Source organism: Danio rerio, chromosome 19 (assembly GCF_049306965.1).
Source record: "Danio rerio strain Tuebingen ecotype United States chromosome 19, GRCz12tu, whole genome shotgun sequence".
Lineage (NCBI taxonomy): Eukaryota > Metazoa > Chordata > Actinopteri > Cypriniformes > Danionidae > Danio > Danio rerio.
Window position 1 is genome coordinate 40,764,627 of NC_133194.1, and position 15,766 is coordinate 40,780,392.

The window sequence follows — 15,766 nt, forward strand, 5'->3', positions numbered from 1 at the left end:
TGTACTTTGATAGCCATGAGCTGCTAATATGCTTTCCCTATTAAAAATTGCAATGAGAACTTTTCTGAAATTGTATTATTAAGGAGAAAGTCTGAATGGGCGAATATAAAACCTACTTTACCTTAATATTTAATTAGTTCAAGTTGGTTTTATTAAAAACCATGATTTCTAATAAAAAAGGTAAAGCTAAAGAAAACAAGGAGGCAACCATTTTAATCGCACTGACTTGTACTTGTGAAATGGAGGATGAAACAAATTCATGAACTATGTAAAGTTCCTGTCAAGCTCTGACAAAGTCTCATACATTAATAGTCTTTTCTGATATTTCATTTAACAAACGTCCCATGAATATCCCGTTGGAAGCGTGTAGATTGCTGAAGCACTTGTCAGAAAAAATCACAGGAACACACCACAAGGCTGGGGCTATAATGTTGATATTTTTGCAAAAATAAACTTCAACTACTCACTCTTTACAGCCTCATCTTTGGGTAGGGAAAATAATATATTTTTATATTCGGATATTCAGACATTCTCCTTTATAATATAACTTCAGAAAGTATTTTTTCCAAATTCTAAATAGGGAAATTATATTAGCAGCAAATGAATATCAAAGTACAACATTGTTCACAGTGAATTAGATAACAATAATGTTGTTTAGAAGTCATACTTGCATGCTAATTCCTATCGAATATTCAAAGTAACTTGGTAAACAATATAGAGATTGCTAAATGAATGAATGTGCGAAAATAAAACCAACTTTACCTTAATATTTGCTCTCCCTTTTTTCAGACTTTGAGTTTCTTCTGTTGAACACAAAAGATGATATTTTGAAGACACCTGTAAAACTGTAAACTTCCATAGCATTTGGTTTTTTACTCTGGAAATCAGTGGTTACTAGTTTTCTTTAAAACATCTTTATTTGTGTCCAACAGAGGAAAGAAACAGATAAAGATTTGGAAACATTTGAGGGAGAATAAATAGTGAGTAAATGATCATTTTTGCATGAAAGATCCATTTAACCAAACATAGTGGTGTTTATGAGGTATTTGTAGTTTTCATATGTGTCTGTGTAGTTTTATTATGGTTAAATCAATGCACATTTTGGTGGTGCAGCTTTTCAGCTTAATCTGCAGGAATTCCCACTGTTGTTGAAATCATTACAGTAATTAGTTGTAACTGTTTTACATTGTTGATGCTTTATTAATTATTTATGTGGTATGATGGTAGTTATTAATAATAATTTTAATACTTTAATTTATGTAGTTATTTTTTTGTATCTACACTACCGGTCAAAAGTCTCCAAGGCTGCATTTATTTAGTCAAAATACAGTATTAATTGTAAAATCTTATTGCGCTTTAAAATAATGTTCAAAAGTAGCTTATCATTTAATTTAATAATTGATTCCAGTGATTTTAAAGATGAATTTTCAGCTTCATTACTCCAGTCTTCATAGTCATATTATCCTTCAGGAATCACTCTAATATTAATTTGGCTATGCTCCAATTGATCGGCCGTAGATACTGTATCGGCTGATAATCACATTTTATGACTCAATTAGTACTCCCTGGTCTGGCCGATCTCTTGAACCGATCACAGATGTTTGTTTACAAGTTTACTTGCAACATGCAAAGGAACCAGAAGTAATAGTTGGAAAGCAAAATGTTGGAATGTCCATTTTACATATATAACAACTGAAAGTTCTGTGTTTTTGACAATATTGCAAGTTCACTAAACCTGGCTGAATATTTTAATGAAATTAAAAATATTAAAATATATTTTAAAAACTTGAATATTTAATAATATGCCTTTTTTAAATATAATTACTGTAATTAAAATATATATGTATTTTAAAATAAAATAAAATATGTATTAATAGGTGTGCGTTTTAACTTCTTATGCATCAAATATGCAAGATGAAATATGCTTCAAACTTTTTCTTCCTTAAGACGTTGAATTTTTCTTTCATATCGTTTTTTCCTACATTTTCTTTTTATATTTGTATAATTATTTTAGTATTCAAATGTAAATAATAAATTAGGTGCTTAGACTATTTCAGTTTTTTATTTGTTTTCATCTATTATTATTATTATTATTATTATTATTATTTCAAATTGCTAGCACTTTAAATTGGCAAATTGGCAGCAGATTTAAATGTAATGGTGTGAATTTTAGTTATGTAAATATTTTATGCTGCAATCTGTTATCTAAAAGAAATGTATATTTCAATGTGAACTGTTATTTCTTTATTAGTGGATCGGGGGTCGAAGCGGCGGCAGGTGAAGCCTTTGGCTGACTCTCTGCTGGATGCTCTGGACTATGACAGCTCAGATGACAGTGATTTTAAAGTTGGAGAATCATCAGGTAAATAATAATAATAAAACCCCTTCATAAAACATTGATTTAAGTGTTTTGTATACAGTAAAAAAGCAAAAACAAATTAGTGGATCAATTAAATATAAAAATGACTACAAGCAGTAGTGGCAAGTCTTATAAATGTAAAATGTTCAAAATTTGACTGATGGCTACATATTTATTTATACTACCGTTAGCCCTTTTAGACGTGGGTCTCTTCTTGGGTTTTCTCACCTGTCATGAAAGCAGCTGCTGAGGTGGAGATGAGACCTTCATCACCACATGCGTCACTGTTTTTTTTTCTCACCTGCGTGTAGATTCGACCTCCTGCAATGCATTACTAACACTGAAGTCACATATGCAATGGCTCCATATCACCATGACAGACTGGAGGTTAACGCAAAGCTTTCCCCATCAGGCTGCTGTCAACTATAGTGCAGAAATATCTGCGACCTGATAATGAAATTCTAACACTTTGACCCTTTTGGGTTTGAAAGTTTTGCCGCATGTTGAAATTTCTAGCGAGAAATAAAAATGCAGTGTCACACTAGTCTAATTGGACGATTTATCATTGTCATGGGCTGTAAGAGAATGTTGCAATATATTAATTACTAACTAGACTCGTGGTTCATGGTAGGTTTTAAATACATAGTAAACGCCTGGCCCTTCATATACCATGACTCTTTATTTGGGTCATATTGGACCTACATAGAGTGTATCCAGAAAGTATTCATAGCGCTTCATTCTTTCTACTTTTTTTATGTTACAGCCTTATTCCAAAATGGATTAAATGCATTTATTTACTCAAAATTCTAGACACAATACCCCATAATGACAATGTGATTTTTTTTTTTAATTGTTGCAAATTTGTTACAAATAAAAAATCAAATGACAGGTTGGCATGGGGCGATGACCGATTTTAAAGAGCCCCTATTATGCATTAAAAAGGGTCATATTTTGGTTTTGGGGGTTTCCAACAACAGTCTGATATGCATGCAATTCAAAAATTACTTTCATTGTCTTATAATATGCATTTATTTTCACCTAATTATCCCAATGAGTCCCATATGATTCGTTCAGAGATTCGTTTGTTTCGAAACCCCTCCTTAGCGCGATGCTAATTGGTCCGATTACCCAGTCTGTTGCTATTGGTCGACTGCATTCAGCGTCGAGCACGTGTCACGTTTTCAATTTGGCTTTAGACGCGATATATATGAATATAAACAGTTAACCAGATGCAGTACAAGCAGTTACAAGTAACAAAACACAATTAAATACATAATTTGCAAGCTAGAGAAAACAAGGAGGCAATCATTTTAATGGCACTTACTTACACTTGTGAAATGGAGGACGAAACAAATCCATGAACTGTGTACTGTAAAGTTCCTGTCAAGCTCTGACAAAGTCTCACACACCAAACGACCCATGAATACCCCATTGTAAGTGATTAGATTGCTGAAGCACTCGTCCGAAAAATGACAGAACACAGCACAAGGCTGGGGCTATAATGCTGAGGTATTTTAAAAAAAATAAACTTCAACCTCTTACTTATCACAGTTTATCTTTGGGTAAGGAAAATAACACTAACTTTCCCTCATATTTCAGAGCACAGCATCTTCATGACATGATTTAACCGGGATCTGATACAGTGTTTGTCTTCCTCTTTTTAAAAAAAATTTTTTTACAGTGTTTGTGGGCAGGGCCGGGGGTTTCAATTTTCCTGGGTCTGCTCGCACAGCAAATGGGCGGGCTTAAATTCCATATTGACGTAACACCATGGCTAAAGATTCGTTACAGCGGCGATTCATTCGATAAACTATAAGTCATCTCTTTTATGAATTAATCAATATTTGTAAACACGGTGCACTTTCAGATTTAAGCCTTAGCTGGATATTTCACTTAACCTAGAGCTGTGTTACACACTGCATGGAAGGTCATCATTTAAAAACCCATGATAGGGGATATTTAAGGCAGGGGTTTTTAAACTTTTAGACCACACGTTCCTTTTAAGTTTGTCCAATTTCACTCGGGCCCCCAGGCAACCCTCCCTCAAGCCAAAATTATAATGCATGCGCAAATATCATTCACATATTACTTGCTGCGTTTAAAGTGCGTAAAATTAGTTAAATTTAAAAAAAAATTTAGAGCTTACCTGATTCAGTGTAATAGCTAAGCTTTTTTCTGTGAGGACAACATGCTGTGGTCGGATATCTGACACGACTAACCGTAAATCATCTTCCACTGTCAATAAGCATGAGCCATAGTTAGGCCCACTCAGAATCTGCGATTGCAAAAATCTGCTGATTTTTAGCCCATCATTGAGCTAATGTATTTACATGTATATGTGTACATTTATATTTATTTAGTTTTTAAATTAATTTCATTAACATTATTGTGAAATAAATTCTCAGCTGTATAATAATATGTCCACAGAGTCTGTCCGGCCCTAGCCATTGCCTACTTGCTTTTGATGTATGTACATTCAGAAAATGCTGCTTCGCAAAGCCAAGTTTGCAGAGCCCTGATGGTGTGGTTGAGTCGAACATTGAGTATGTTTACATGGATACCAATACTTTAATACAATTTTATTTTGATTAAAACCATACTTTGATTAAGAGTCTACCATGTAAACAGAGATTTTTGATGACCTTATTCCGACTAAAGTCTTAACTGAACTAAACAGAAAAAGAATTAAGACGTTGAGTATGTCTATATTAGTGGCATTATTGAAGTAAATACCGCAATCAAACTATTACCGTCATGTAGGACTTTACGCCGCATTTTGTGACAAGATCCGCACGCGGTTGTCAGTAAAGGACCACACACACACACACACACACACACACACACACACACACACACACACACACACACACACACACACACACACACACCCCTTGACTTGTATTCATTCACCGTCTTTAATTTTAAAAAGAACTCGGTCCACTTTATTTGTATATGTTTTATTGGAACACATTAACTCTACAGGTGCCTGAAGTTAGCTGTGGAGCTAATGTTAATCATATTATTCTCTCTAGTGAATGCATAAAAATCGTCATCATAATTTACTGAAGTGCACGCCTCAATGTCTCGCACCCCCCTTAATAGGTGCTAGCTCCTCACAGTTGGAAAACCCCTGCTTTAAGGTATTGACCTTATTCTAAAATGCGGAAGTGCGCCTGTTTTTGCGATTGTCTTAGAACTTCCGATTCAGTCGCCTATGGGAGAAATGACTAGGAATAATATACGGCAGAAAATGGTCAAACTGCTTGCTCTACAAACAAATGTTTGCATGACTATACAGACAAAGTAGAATAATATAATAAGAAAATATAAAATTGCAACATCAAGCAGCGTAATGAGCAGTTTTTAACGTCAAAAAATGAATGTAAGTGAATGAGACCGGAAGTCTCAAGCCAAAAAGATTCAAATGGCAGCGCCCACTTGTCTGTGGAGAATAAGGTGAATACAATGGTTTGGAAAATTCATGAATTTAAAACTAACGAATTTTTGTCATACCGTTCAGTATATGTACACTTTTTTTTTCTTCATGTTGTCAAAGACTATTTATATATATATATATATATATATATATATATATATATATATATATATATATATAWWATATATATGCAACAGTATCTCCTGCAGCAAAGGAGCAGGCACATAAAAAAAAACTACTGGTCAGCCCACAATTCAGCAAACATTTATTATTTTTGGATATTATTTATCAAAGGTTATCACACAATCAGAATCTTATACCGGCCCGTGCCTATTGACAAGCTTCTTGTTTGCAACACATTTGAAGTGTCTTATATTTAGTTTGAAACACACAAAAATACACTGTTTAGTTTATTTCTCATTCTTGTGTGCCAGGTTCAGAGGGCACTGGCAATGGCAGTGATGAAGAGGGCTCAAAAGAGAGCGCCGCGGGCTCAGAGAGCGACTCTGATGCTGCTGCTGCCTCTGCTGATGAAGAGGGCATAGACGACCTAGAGACCAAAGACTTGAATCAAGAAGATGATGAAGAAGAGAAAGTCAAAGAGTCGTTTTCAGAGGAGACCAGCAGCAAAGAAACAGGAGGAAGCTCTAGGAGTCGCAAAAAGGGAGAAAAATCCTCTGATATGGAACCGAATGGTAGTGCTACGACAGAGGAAAACTCAGCAGAGCCCAAAAAATGGAACCTACGGCGCAACCGACCCATGCTGGACTTCACTACGATGGAAGAGCTGAACGAAATGGATGATTACGACAGCGAGGATGACAATGACTGGAGGCCTACGCAGGGAAAAAAAAAAGGCAAGGCATCATCTGGAAAGGAGAAAGAAGGGAGTGGCGAAGAGGATGATGATGATGATGATGGTGGTAGTGATGAAGAGGACAATGAGGATGATAATGACGATGATGATGATGATGATGATGAAGGTAATGATGACGAGAGCAGTAGCAGTGATAGTGAGGAAGAAGGGAAGAAACCAAAAAAGAAAGCAGGGAAAAACACAGGGGCGTTTGACGAGGAGGAAACCAATGACAGCCACAGCACATCTCATGGGAAGGGCAATGAGGTAAGATGTTATACTAAAGTTGAAACAATTTTTGAAAGTGTTTTTCAAATAAAATAAAAAAATAGTTGCTGAAAAAAATTGGGTAAATTGGATGTTTATTTAGCAAGGGTGTATTGAACAGGGCCCCTAGTTTTTTTGGGATTGTTTTTGCAATAAAAATTATTGATATTGTGGTGGTAATTCCCAGAAATTTGCGGACAATTTTTGGAGAGGAAAAAAAAAAAAAAAAAAAAAAAAAAAATATATATATATATATATATATATATATATATATATATATATATATATATATATATATTTATATATTTATATATATATATACAGTTAAAGTTAGAATTATTAGCCCCCCTGTTTATTTTGTCCCCAATTTATTTTTAATGGAGAGAAGATTTTTCAACACATTTCTAAACATATTAGTTTTTAAAACTCATTTCTATAAGCTGATTTCTTTTAACTTTGTCATGATGACAATAAATAATATTTGACTATATGTTTTTCAAGACACTTCTATACATCTTAAAGTGACATTAAAGGCTTAACTAGATTCATTATGTTAACTAGGCAGTTTAGGGTTAACTAGTTTTATTTGGGTATATTTAACTTGTAGATGATTCTCCATACTTATTCCTTATGTTTGAACTTCAAAAGAACTTCAAAATGTCATTCAGTTTAAATTTTTAAATAATCTGGTCATAAAGAAGTCTGTGCTCAGTATTTTCTGACAACTGATAGGAATGTGAAGCACATCAAATAGTCAGTAGATTTACCCACTTTAAATATGTCCAAAAGTTTAGCTGCATAAAAAGGAACCGACTTGAAGTCTCAAATGCAATTGCATAATTGTGCATTTAGCAATACACAGGCAATCAGATAATCCAGCCATTGGCTCGCAAACCATCAGATTGTTCATACAAAAGAGCAATCCTTGTGAATGGGCTTATCTAAGAACTTCAGTTTATAGGATTGGCTAATCTTCCAATCTCAGAGGTGGAATTAGAGCTGAAGCTTTTGAGTGGCTTTACTTTTTTTTCCTCCCACACGGGTGTAAGACCTTGTTTTCAATTTTGTTAGAGGAAGATATTCTGACTTTAGTAGAGAACACTAGTCGTTTTATCAGCTATAACACCGCTAACTGGAGCTGGATTGTTAAGTTATCCATTGCTTCCACAGGACTCTCTGTTGGAGCGGCCTCAGACCTGGAGCTCCCAGCGGATGGAGCACATCCTTATCTGCTGTGTGTGTCTGGGAGACAACAGCGAAGATGCGGATGAGATCATCCAGTGTGACAACTGTGGCGTGACTGTGCATGAAGGTAAAATCCCAAACTCCGCCGCCTGCCACCAAAACCTCAGCTCAAATATTGATCTCAAATGTTTGTACAAAGTTTCCAAAAAAAGTTTTGGAATATATTTTAATATTCACTAACTGTTTTCTGAGCAGAGCCTGGCCTTTGACACAAGCCTTTTTAAGCTAATATGTAGGTACATAAAGATGTGTAGACATAACAAATAAGAAATATGAGTAAAATATTTCAGCAATTGTTTTAATATCAAATGATTAGGGCTGGCAATATGGGCAATAAATCATATCTCGGTATTTTTAGGAGGAATGACTGTATACAATATATATCCGGTATTTTCCTATAAATGGTTACTTGAGAGTTAAAGGCTTTATTAAAACTTTATTAAGCAGTTTTTGAGCAAATTATAATTCAAACACAGGGGTTTTCCCTCCCTGTTATTATCATCATTATAATTATCATTCCTATGGCCCGTTTCCACTGAGTGTTACGGTACAGTTCGGTTTGGTATGCTTTTATGGCCCTTGTCAAAAGGCATACCAAACCTAACCTTGCCACTTTTTCGGCAACCCTTTCGAAAGGGTACCAAACACAAGAAATGGTACCAAAAGGCGGAGGTAGACGCTCCGCTGAACGCTATTGGTTTACAGAGATACGTCAGTCGCTTGCGCAACAAGCCAGAATGAAAACAAAAAACCCACCATGTTTAAAATACACACAGCCGAAAGATTACAGCGAAATTACATATACATATAATAACAAGCCATGGTCGATCTGGGCTCAAACAAACCTTGTTTTCGTCTTGATGAACGGCCACAAAGTAGAGCAGAATCTACCCTGTGCCTCGTTGTTTTAGTCTGAAACGTGAGCGTTTTCGCTTTCTTGCTTGTGCTCGCCACACGTCTATATCTGAAATAACAAACTTCTTGAGCTGATGATAATAACATGCGCTTGATTATTACTGTGCTTGTGAAACCTGATCCTGTCAGACACTGACGCGAGAGTGAAGCGCGAAAAAAGGAGAAGCCGGGATAAAAGGAGCACGTTATTTCTTAAGCTAACGTGAACAAACTACCTTGTTTTAATTTTTATTATCACCTTTTGGACTATTATGAACTCAGAATGATGGAATTCCTCTCTAACAGAGGCTACATGTGTTGCTGATAGGGTTGGGCATCTAAGCTATAATGCCGATCCGATACGCATCTCGATACAAAGAATACGATCCGATATATTAGCGATACATTTGTGACATATTGCGATGCAACACGATACGATTCACACCCATATCACGATACGATGCGATAATTCAGCACTAACTAATTAAATCAAGTTTATGAGATGATGTGAAAGAGGATGCTGTGCCATTGAATGAGTTTGATTATTTATTAACCAAGCAAAACCAAGACTTTTTTTACAAACTGGCTCTTCTCTCAGAGCCAGAGTGTCAGTTTACAGTAGAGGGCCATTTTAGAACATATAGCACATATTATTTATATATATACATATTATTTATTTATATATATATTATATATTAAAAAATATATATATATTTGCACTCTTTCAACATAAATAAATTTAGCATTGCACAACAAGAATTGTGATTTAACTTTTCAACTATGAAAACAAGTTTTACAAAGATATATTTTGCCACTGATTATTCAAAACTTAAGGTCGTGAACTAGCAGTGTTATGCTGCGTTGAAACATCACTGTCACTGTAAACAACAGGTTAATAAAAATATAACAAACCAGCAATCTTCTTGCTGTGAGGTGGTCAAACTACCCACTGTGCCACCGTGACACCCAATTATTTTTATCATTATTATTATTAATATTATTATTATTATAATTAAATAAAAATTAACAGGAGGAGGTGTTTAAAACCTTCGTTCTCCGTGACACTAGGCTGAATATCTTTGCAGATGAACAATGCAATAGCATTCGTTATTGGCGTAGAGCGAGCAGAACTGTTGCGCATGGAAACAACTTGCAATGCTTTTCTCACCACTTTTGGAGCTGGTTGAAGCAGTGCGAAAGCCGGGGATGCAGAAACACTGGAAGATGCTTTCACAACAACACCGTGGCGCCGCTTCAAGTGAGATATCAGATTAGTCGTACTGCCCGCGTATTTTACAGATGCGCGGCACATTTTGCAAATTGCATCTGTCCTGTCATGTCGTCCATCCTTAAATCCATAATGTTGCTTGCCATACTTTAGATTTAAAACTCAGTGGGGAATAAAATGTTTGTTTTGCTTCTCGCGCTTTCTGAGGGCGCTCCACTAGCTTCATCCGCACACCTGATACACTGAGTTGTAGTGTGTGCACATCCGCAAATCCGTTGCTAAGGCTTACTTTATGTAGGTCGATTAAATTATGCGCCAAAAACAGGTTGACAACACTTGTTAATAAATAAAAAATACATTCTATATTAAAAATATAAGCTGTATCTCGGAAAAATCGATGCATCTCGCAAAAACCGATGCATCTCGATTTGCTTCCAAAATTTCATTCATCCTCTGCTGCTCAACCGATGCACTCGCATCGTGCACGCGCATGACCGCGTATCGATACATATCGGTTAATCTTCCCATCCCTAGTTGCTGAAGATTACAGACACAGATAAGAGGGTTTCACAGACTGTGGGCTATTTTTTGTGTTGTTTTGAACCTAGGATGAAATGTATGCTGTGAGTAGTTTTTCTGTAGTTGGTAACATATATATGTTCATATATGTTCATTTATTTATTTATTTTATATAATTGCAGATGTTACAGTAGGCTATTTCACAATGTCATTGATCTGCAGTCATAATCAAATCATGTTCGTTAGTTATAAACATTTATACACAAGTATTTATGTGTGTAAAGCATCTGTTTTGTGAGAAGTGCTTTTCATATGATATGTGAGCGACCCATACAGCTTTATTGTAGACATTTCCTCGAGCGAGAATGATGCGACTAAAACTTTCTGTCATACACCACGCCCACCAAAGGGGTACCCTTCATTGTGGAAACGCAAGCTGATAAAGGTGACCCGTATCGACCTAAACCGTACCGTACTGTACCAGTCAGTGGAAACAAGCCATTATATTGTTCTTTGTTGAAAGAGTAGCTAACGATGAGATATTAAAATAGCAAAAGGAAAATTTGGTAGACAAATGCATGTTTTTTATTTATTTTACTTTTTTCTAAGTCTTAATAATTATCCAAACCACCAACTGTTTGTACACTATAGGCATACACACAAATCAAACCACGTCTTCCAATTTTTTTAAAAACAAAAAAAAAATCTATTAAATAGAATAAATAAATACAATCATTAGAATATATTGAATTGAAGTCAATATGCAATAACAGACCAGAACGCAGAGCTAAATGGGTTATAACGTAAATGTAAAGAAGAGACCGTCTTGTAATAGATCCTGGACTTATAAACAGTGGACATGAGGTGGTTTCACTTTTAAAATGCGGTATAAATTCGTCCCATTTTGGCGTTTTTAATTCTTTTGAACACATTCAGGTGTTGCTTGTCAATTTGACAAGGCTTCTACATTTGTTGTTACAGTCAATTGCGGAAGAAATGATCAATAAAAAGTTTCTGATAAAGCGCTGTGATGTTATTATAGTTCAGAATAAAAAGACACAGTAGTATTATTAAAGTGAAGAAGAACACCTACATTTTAGGCAGTTTTTCTTTAGTTGGTTAAATAACAATACTCTTTTTATTGGGAAACTCGACTTCACTGTGTGTCTGTACACTGGACTGCATTGTCAAGCAAGCGTGAGGAGAATAAACACAGAAAGGAGAGTGATCTTCATCATCCCACATTATTAGCTCATTGTGATTCGGACTCGTTGGAAACAAAAATCAATTACGCTTTAAACCGTCTTTTAGCGGCGGCCGTCTCATTCAGACAGGCCCGCTTAACACCAGTCGGGCAGGCTGGATCAATGTGTCACCACTAATTTTCAATTACTCACTGATTTATTTCTTTAATTATTTATTTACTGCTTGTTTTTGTGCTGATGTCCTGTTGATTCGCTGAAGCCTCGCAGGTAGTTCAGTACACTGGAAAAAAGAGCTGGAATATATATGAAGGTTAATTTAGTTTGTTGCACAAAACTGTCGATAAATCATCTTTAAAAACAATGTACATGTAAGATTTTAAGTCTTTTTTCTCACACCTGGTATTAATATGCATTTCCGTCAATCCGATTACAAGACAACAAGTACAGGTGCAAAAAGGGTGGGACATCTTTTGAGCTTGTCTACTTTTGACCAAATTCAGAGGTAAAAACACATTCGACAGGATTGCTCTAATAGTGTAAATGCACATGTGGAAAAATGTGTTGAACAGTCACCCAAATCCATCTCCGCTCTGCCTGCTGAGCTAATTCATAAGTTAAGTTTTACAAACTAATTTCGAGAGGAGCACATGATATGATTTATCGTGGCTGGTCTCTCATCTGTAATTAGCAATTACCCAATCAGGGGTGCGTTTCCCAAACAACGACATAACTTGCGGCTGAACTATCATAGTATGATGCATCGTTTGGGAAAAGAATGATGTAGAACTCAATAAGAATGACAATAGAACTCAACCAGGAACTATGCTTCTAAATACAACTCTAGAGGTGTAGTTGCAATCGTACAAGTTTGCGAATGTTCATTTGAACGATGGATTTTGGAAACACCAAATCAACAAATTAGCAACAACTTGCGACCTTAGTTGGCTATCGATGGTTTTCAGAAACGCAGCCCTGATTGATAAGGGGTGCAATAAGTAGAATGATTTCGCTCTACTGCCTCATCTTCGATTTGGAAGAATCCCCCCTTTCACCAACAACCAAGCCTTAAAAATACACCCTGGACCACCACTTTAAAATAACGAGGTCAAAAAAGAATAAATCATTCAATTTAACAGGAATAGTAATCATTTAAGAAATATATACTTAGAAAGTATATGCTGTGTGCACATTTATTGTTTTGTGTGTGTGGTGTGGCATAGTGCCAAAAGTTGCTTTTTTCTTTCCCAAAGTAAATTAAAAGATTGCTGGTTCAAGCCCCCTGAGGAACAGTGCTCACTTTTGTGACCTTGATTTCTTGTCAGTTACTTTGCTTAAAAGCACCTGTTAAATGACTACTTACTTACCCGCTTGCTTATCAGATTTTATCTGCCGAGGACGCATTAGTTAATTACAACCTTCAGAACATGTGACTGTTCATCCTTTCATCTCAGCATACAGCAGAGAGGAATTTATAATGAAGAATATATGCAGTTTTCTAAAACACATTCAGTTTCTCCCATTTATTTTTCATTTATTTATTTTTTTTAATAGAGCTGTTGGGTATGCATTTGGATTTTAATGACTTTCCTAATGGATCTCTGACCATTGCGGTTAATCCTAAACTGATTAAACTTAGAGAGTATAAAACAAGAAAAAGTTAATGATTTTTTTTTTTCTTAAGGCAGGTTGAGGAAAATATTATGGCAATTATTAAAATCATTCTTTAGTCAATGCTTCATACCAAACATGCACAGTTGTTTTAGTTTTCTGTCTCATGATACTTTAAAATTTATTCTGATATTTCTGATAAAGGGGAAAAGAAAAAAATATTTTTACTATGAATTTTGATTTATTCACTGCTGCATAATTTATTAATAATAATAATTTCACAGGTAAAAGACATGCGGTAAAGGTGACTTGGGTAAGCTAAAATTGTCCATACTGTATGTGTGTGAATGAGAGTGTATGGGTGTTTCCCAGTAATGAGTTGCAGCTAGAAGGGCATCCACTTCGTAAAACATGCTGGATAAGTTGGCGGTTCATTCTGCTGTGTCGACCCCACAATAATAAAGAGACTAAGCCGAAAAAAGAAACTTAATGAATGATTTTGTGGCTAATGGTGCCTAGACTTTTTGTTTTGTGTTTATTTTATTTTATTTTATTTTATTTATATATTTTTTGGTAGAACAGTAGAGAGTATAGAAAAACCATGGAGAACAGAGAGAGGATGGATCGGCAATGGATCTCGAACTTTGAATTAAACTCGGGTCGCTGTGATGTGAACACCGGAGTACCATGTGTAGACGCACTTGCCACTACATTGGCGCCAACATTTTATTTTTTATTCTCAAAACAACTTTTCTATAAAGCAATTAGTAATTTTTCAAGTAAAAAAAGTCATTTTTGATCTTATTGGGTCATTATTTAGCCAGAGCAGTCAGCAATGTTATCTACGTCAAATAAGCTGGACTCTCAAACTCATTCTGTCTGAGAGTAAGAAAATGGCTAAATCAGTCATTTGCTCTGCCTTCCTGCATGGTTAGATGGAACACATACAACAGCAGTAAGGGATCTGGTCCAGACACACACACATATATACACACACATTCCTCCCCCTTTAGTGTCAGTTCACTGAAACAAGCTACTTCATAACCTAGCGCCACTGAATCAGAGGGCCAACCTTGAAGCATCCAGTAGTGCTTTACTGTGCCAAAAGCAGTGTTGCAGTGTCAGCTCATGGAGCCGCACAAATTCATAGACACACAAAGTATCTTGCTTTCCTCTTAATGAGTGAAATAAAATGTATAAAATGCGCTGAGGCCTATAGAGGAGTGCAGAATCTGAGCTGTTTGAGTTCTTCCTTTTCTTACTATTTCTCTACTCAATGCTACTGTCACTGTATTGATCTAAAAAAAATGTTTTTGCAAGAATATTAAAAATATAGTATAAAGAAATAATGTTTCATTGCTTAATGAACTGGTCATGTTATATTAAATCACTGTTTAATACAGTGTACAAGTTAATACAGAAGTTCTGAGATAAGATTACACTTTGGATATAAAAAGCGATAGCTAATGTAGCGATAGCAGTAATAGACCACCTATTGTAAATAATGTGATGCTGTAAAAAATCTAATCATTTGTACAAGAGATTCATTCAAAAATTTTCTTTCTTCCAGTAATGAGTCGGGATGTTGTTCTGAGTGAATCATTGAATCATTCATTATTTAGCTTTATATAATTACACTGACCGGCCACTTTATTAGGTACACCTTACTAGTACTTGGTTGGACCCCCTTTTACCTTCAGAACTGCCTTAATCGTTTGTGGCATAGATTCAACAAGATACTGGAAATAATCCTTGGCTACACAGTTGCTGCAGATTTGTCAGCTGCACATCCATGATGTGAATCTCTCGTTCTACCACATCCCAAAGGTGCTCGATTGGATATCATTGTCATATTCAAGAAACCAGTCTGAGATGATTCTCACTTTATGACATGGCACAATATCTTGCTGGAAGTAGCCCTCAGAGGATAAGTACACTGTGATCATAAAGGGATGGGCATGGTCAACAACAATACTCAGCAATAGTAGGCTGTAGCGTTGACAATGGGCTGCAACAGATTGTCTTGACCATGTCTACATGCCTAAATGCATTGAGCTGCTGCCATGTGATTGGAAAATATCCCACACTGTTAAACCACCACCACCAGCCTGAACTGTTGATAGAAGGCAGGATGGATCCATGCTTTCGT

The 15,766-nt window shown here is 35.6% G+C and overlaps 1 protein-coding gene across 18 annotated transcripts in view; it reads left to right on the forward strand.

The window, feature by feature from the left end:
- Positions 1–15,766, forward strand: part of phf14 (PHD finger protein 14) — a 160,011-nt gene that overhangs the window by 777 nt on the left and 143,468 nt on the right. For 9 of the 18 annotated variants that reach the window (XR_012394576.1, XR_012394575.1, XR_012394577.1 and 6 more), the window contains exons 2-4: positions 2,252–2,362; positions 6,230–6,918; positions 8,089–8,230. Coding sequence is in view for 15 of the 18 variants with exons in the window: in XM_005159688.6 (XP_005159745.1) it covers positions 2,252–2,362; positions 6,230–6,918; positions 8,089–8,230 (942 nt within the window). In the remaining 3 variants the exon portion in view is untranslated. Of the gene's footprint in view, positions 1–789; positions 848–932; positions 981–2,251; positions 2,363–6,229; positions 6,919–8,088; positions 8,231–15,766 lie in introns of those variants that run through there. The other 9 variants (XM_073930829.1, XM_073930831.1, XM_073930833.1 and 6 more) reach the window with 2 other exon arrangements.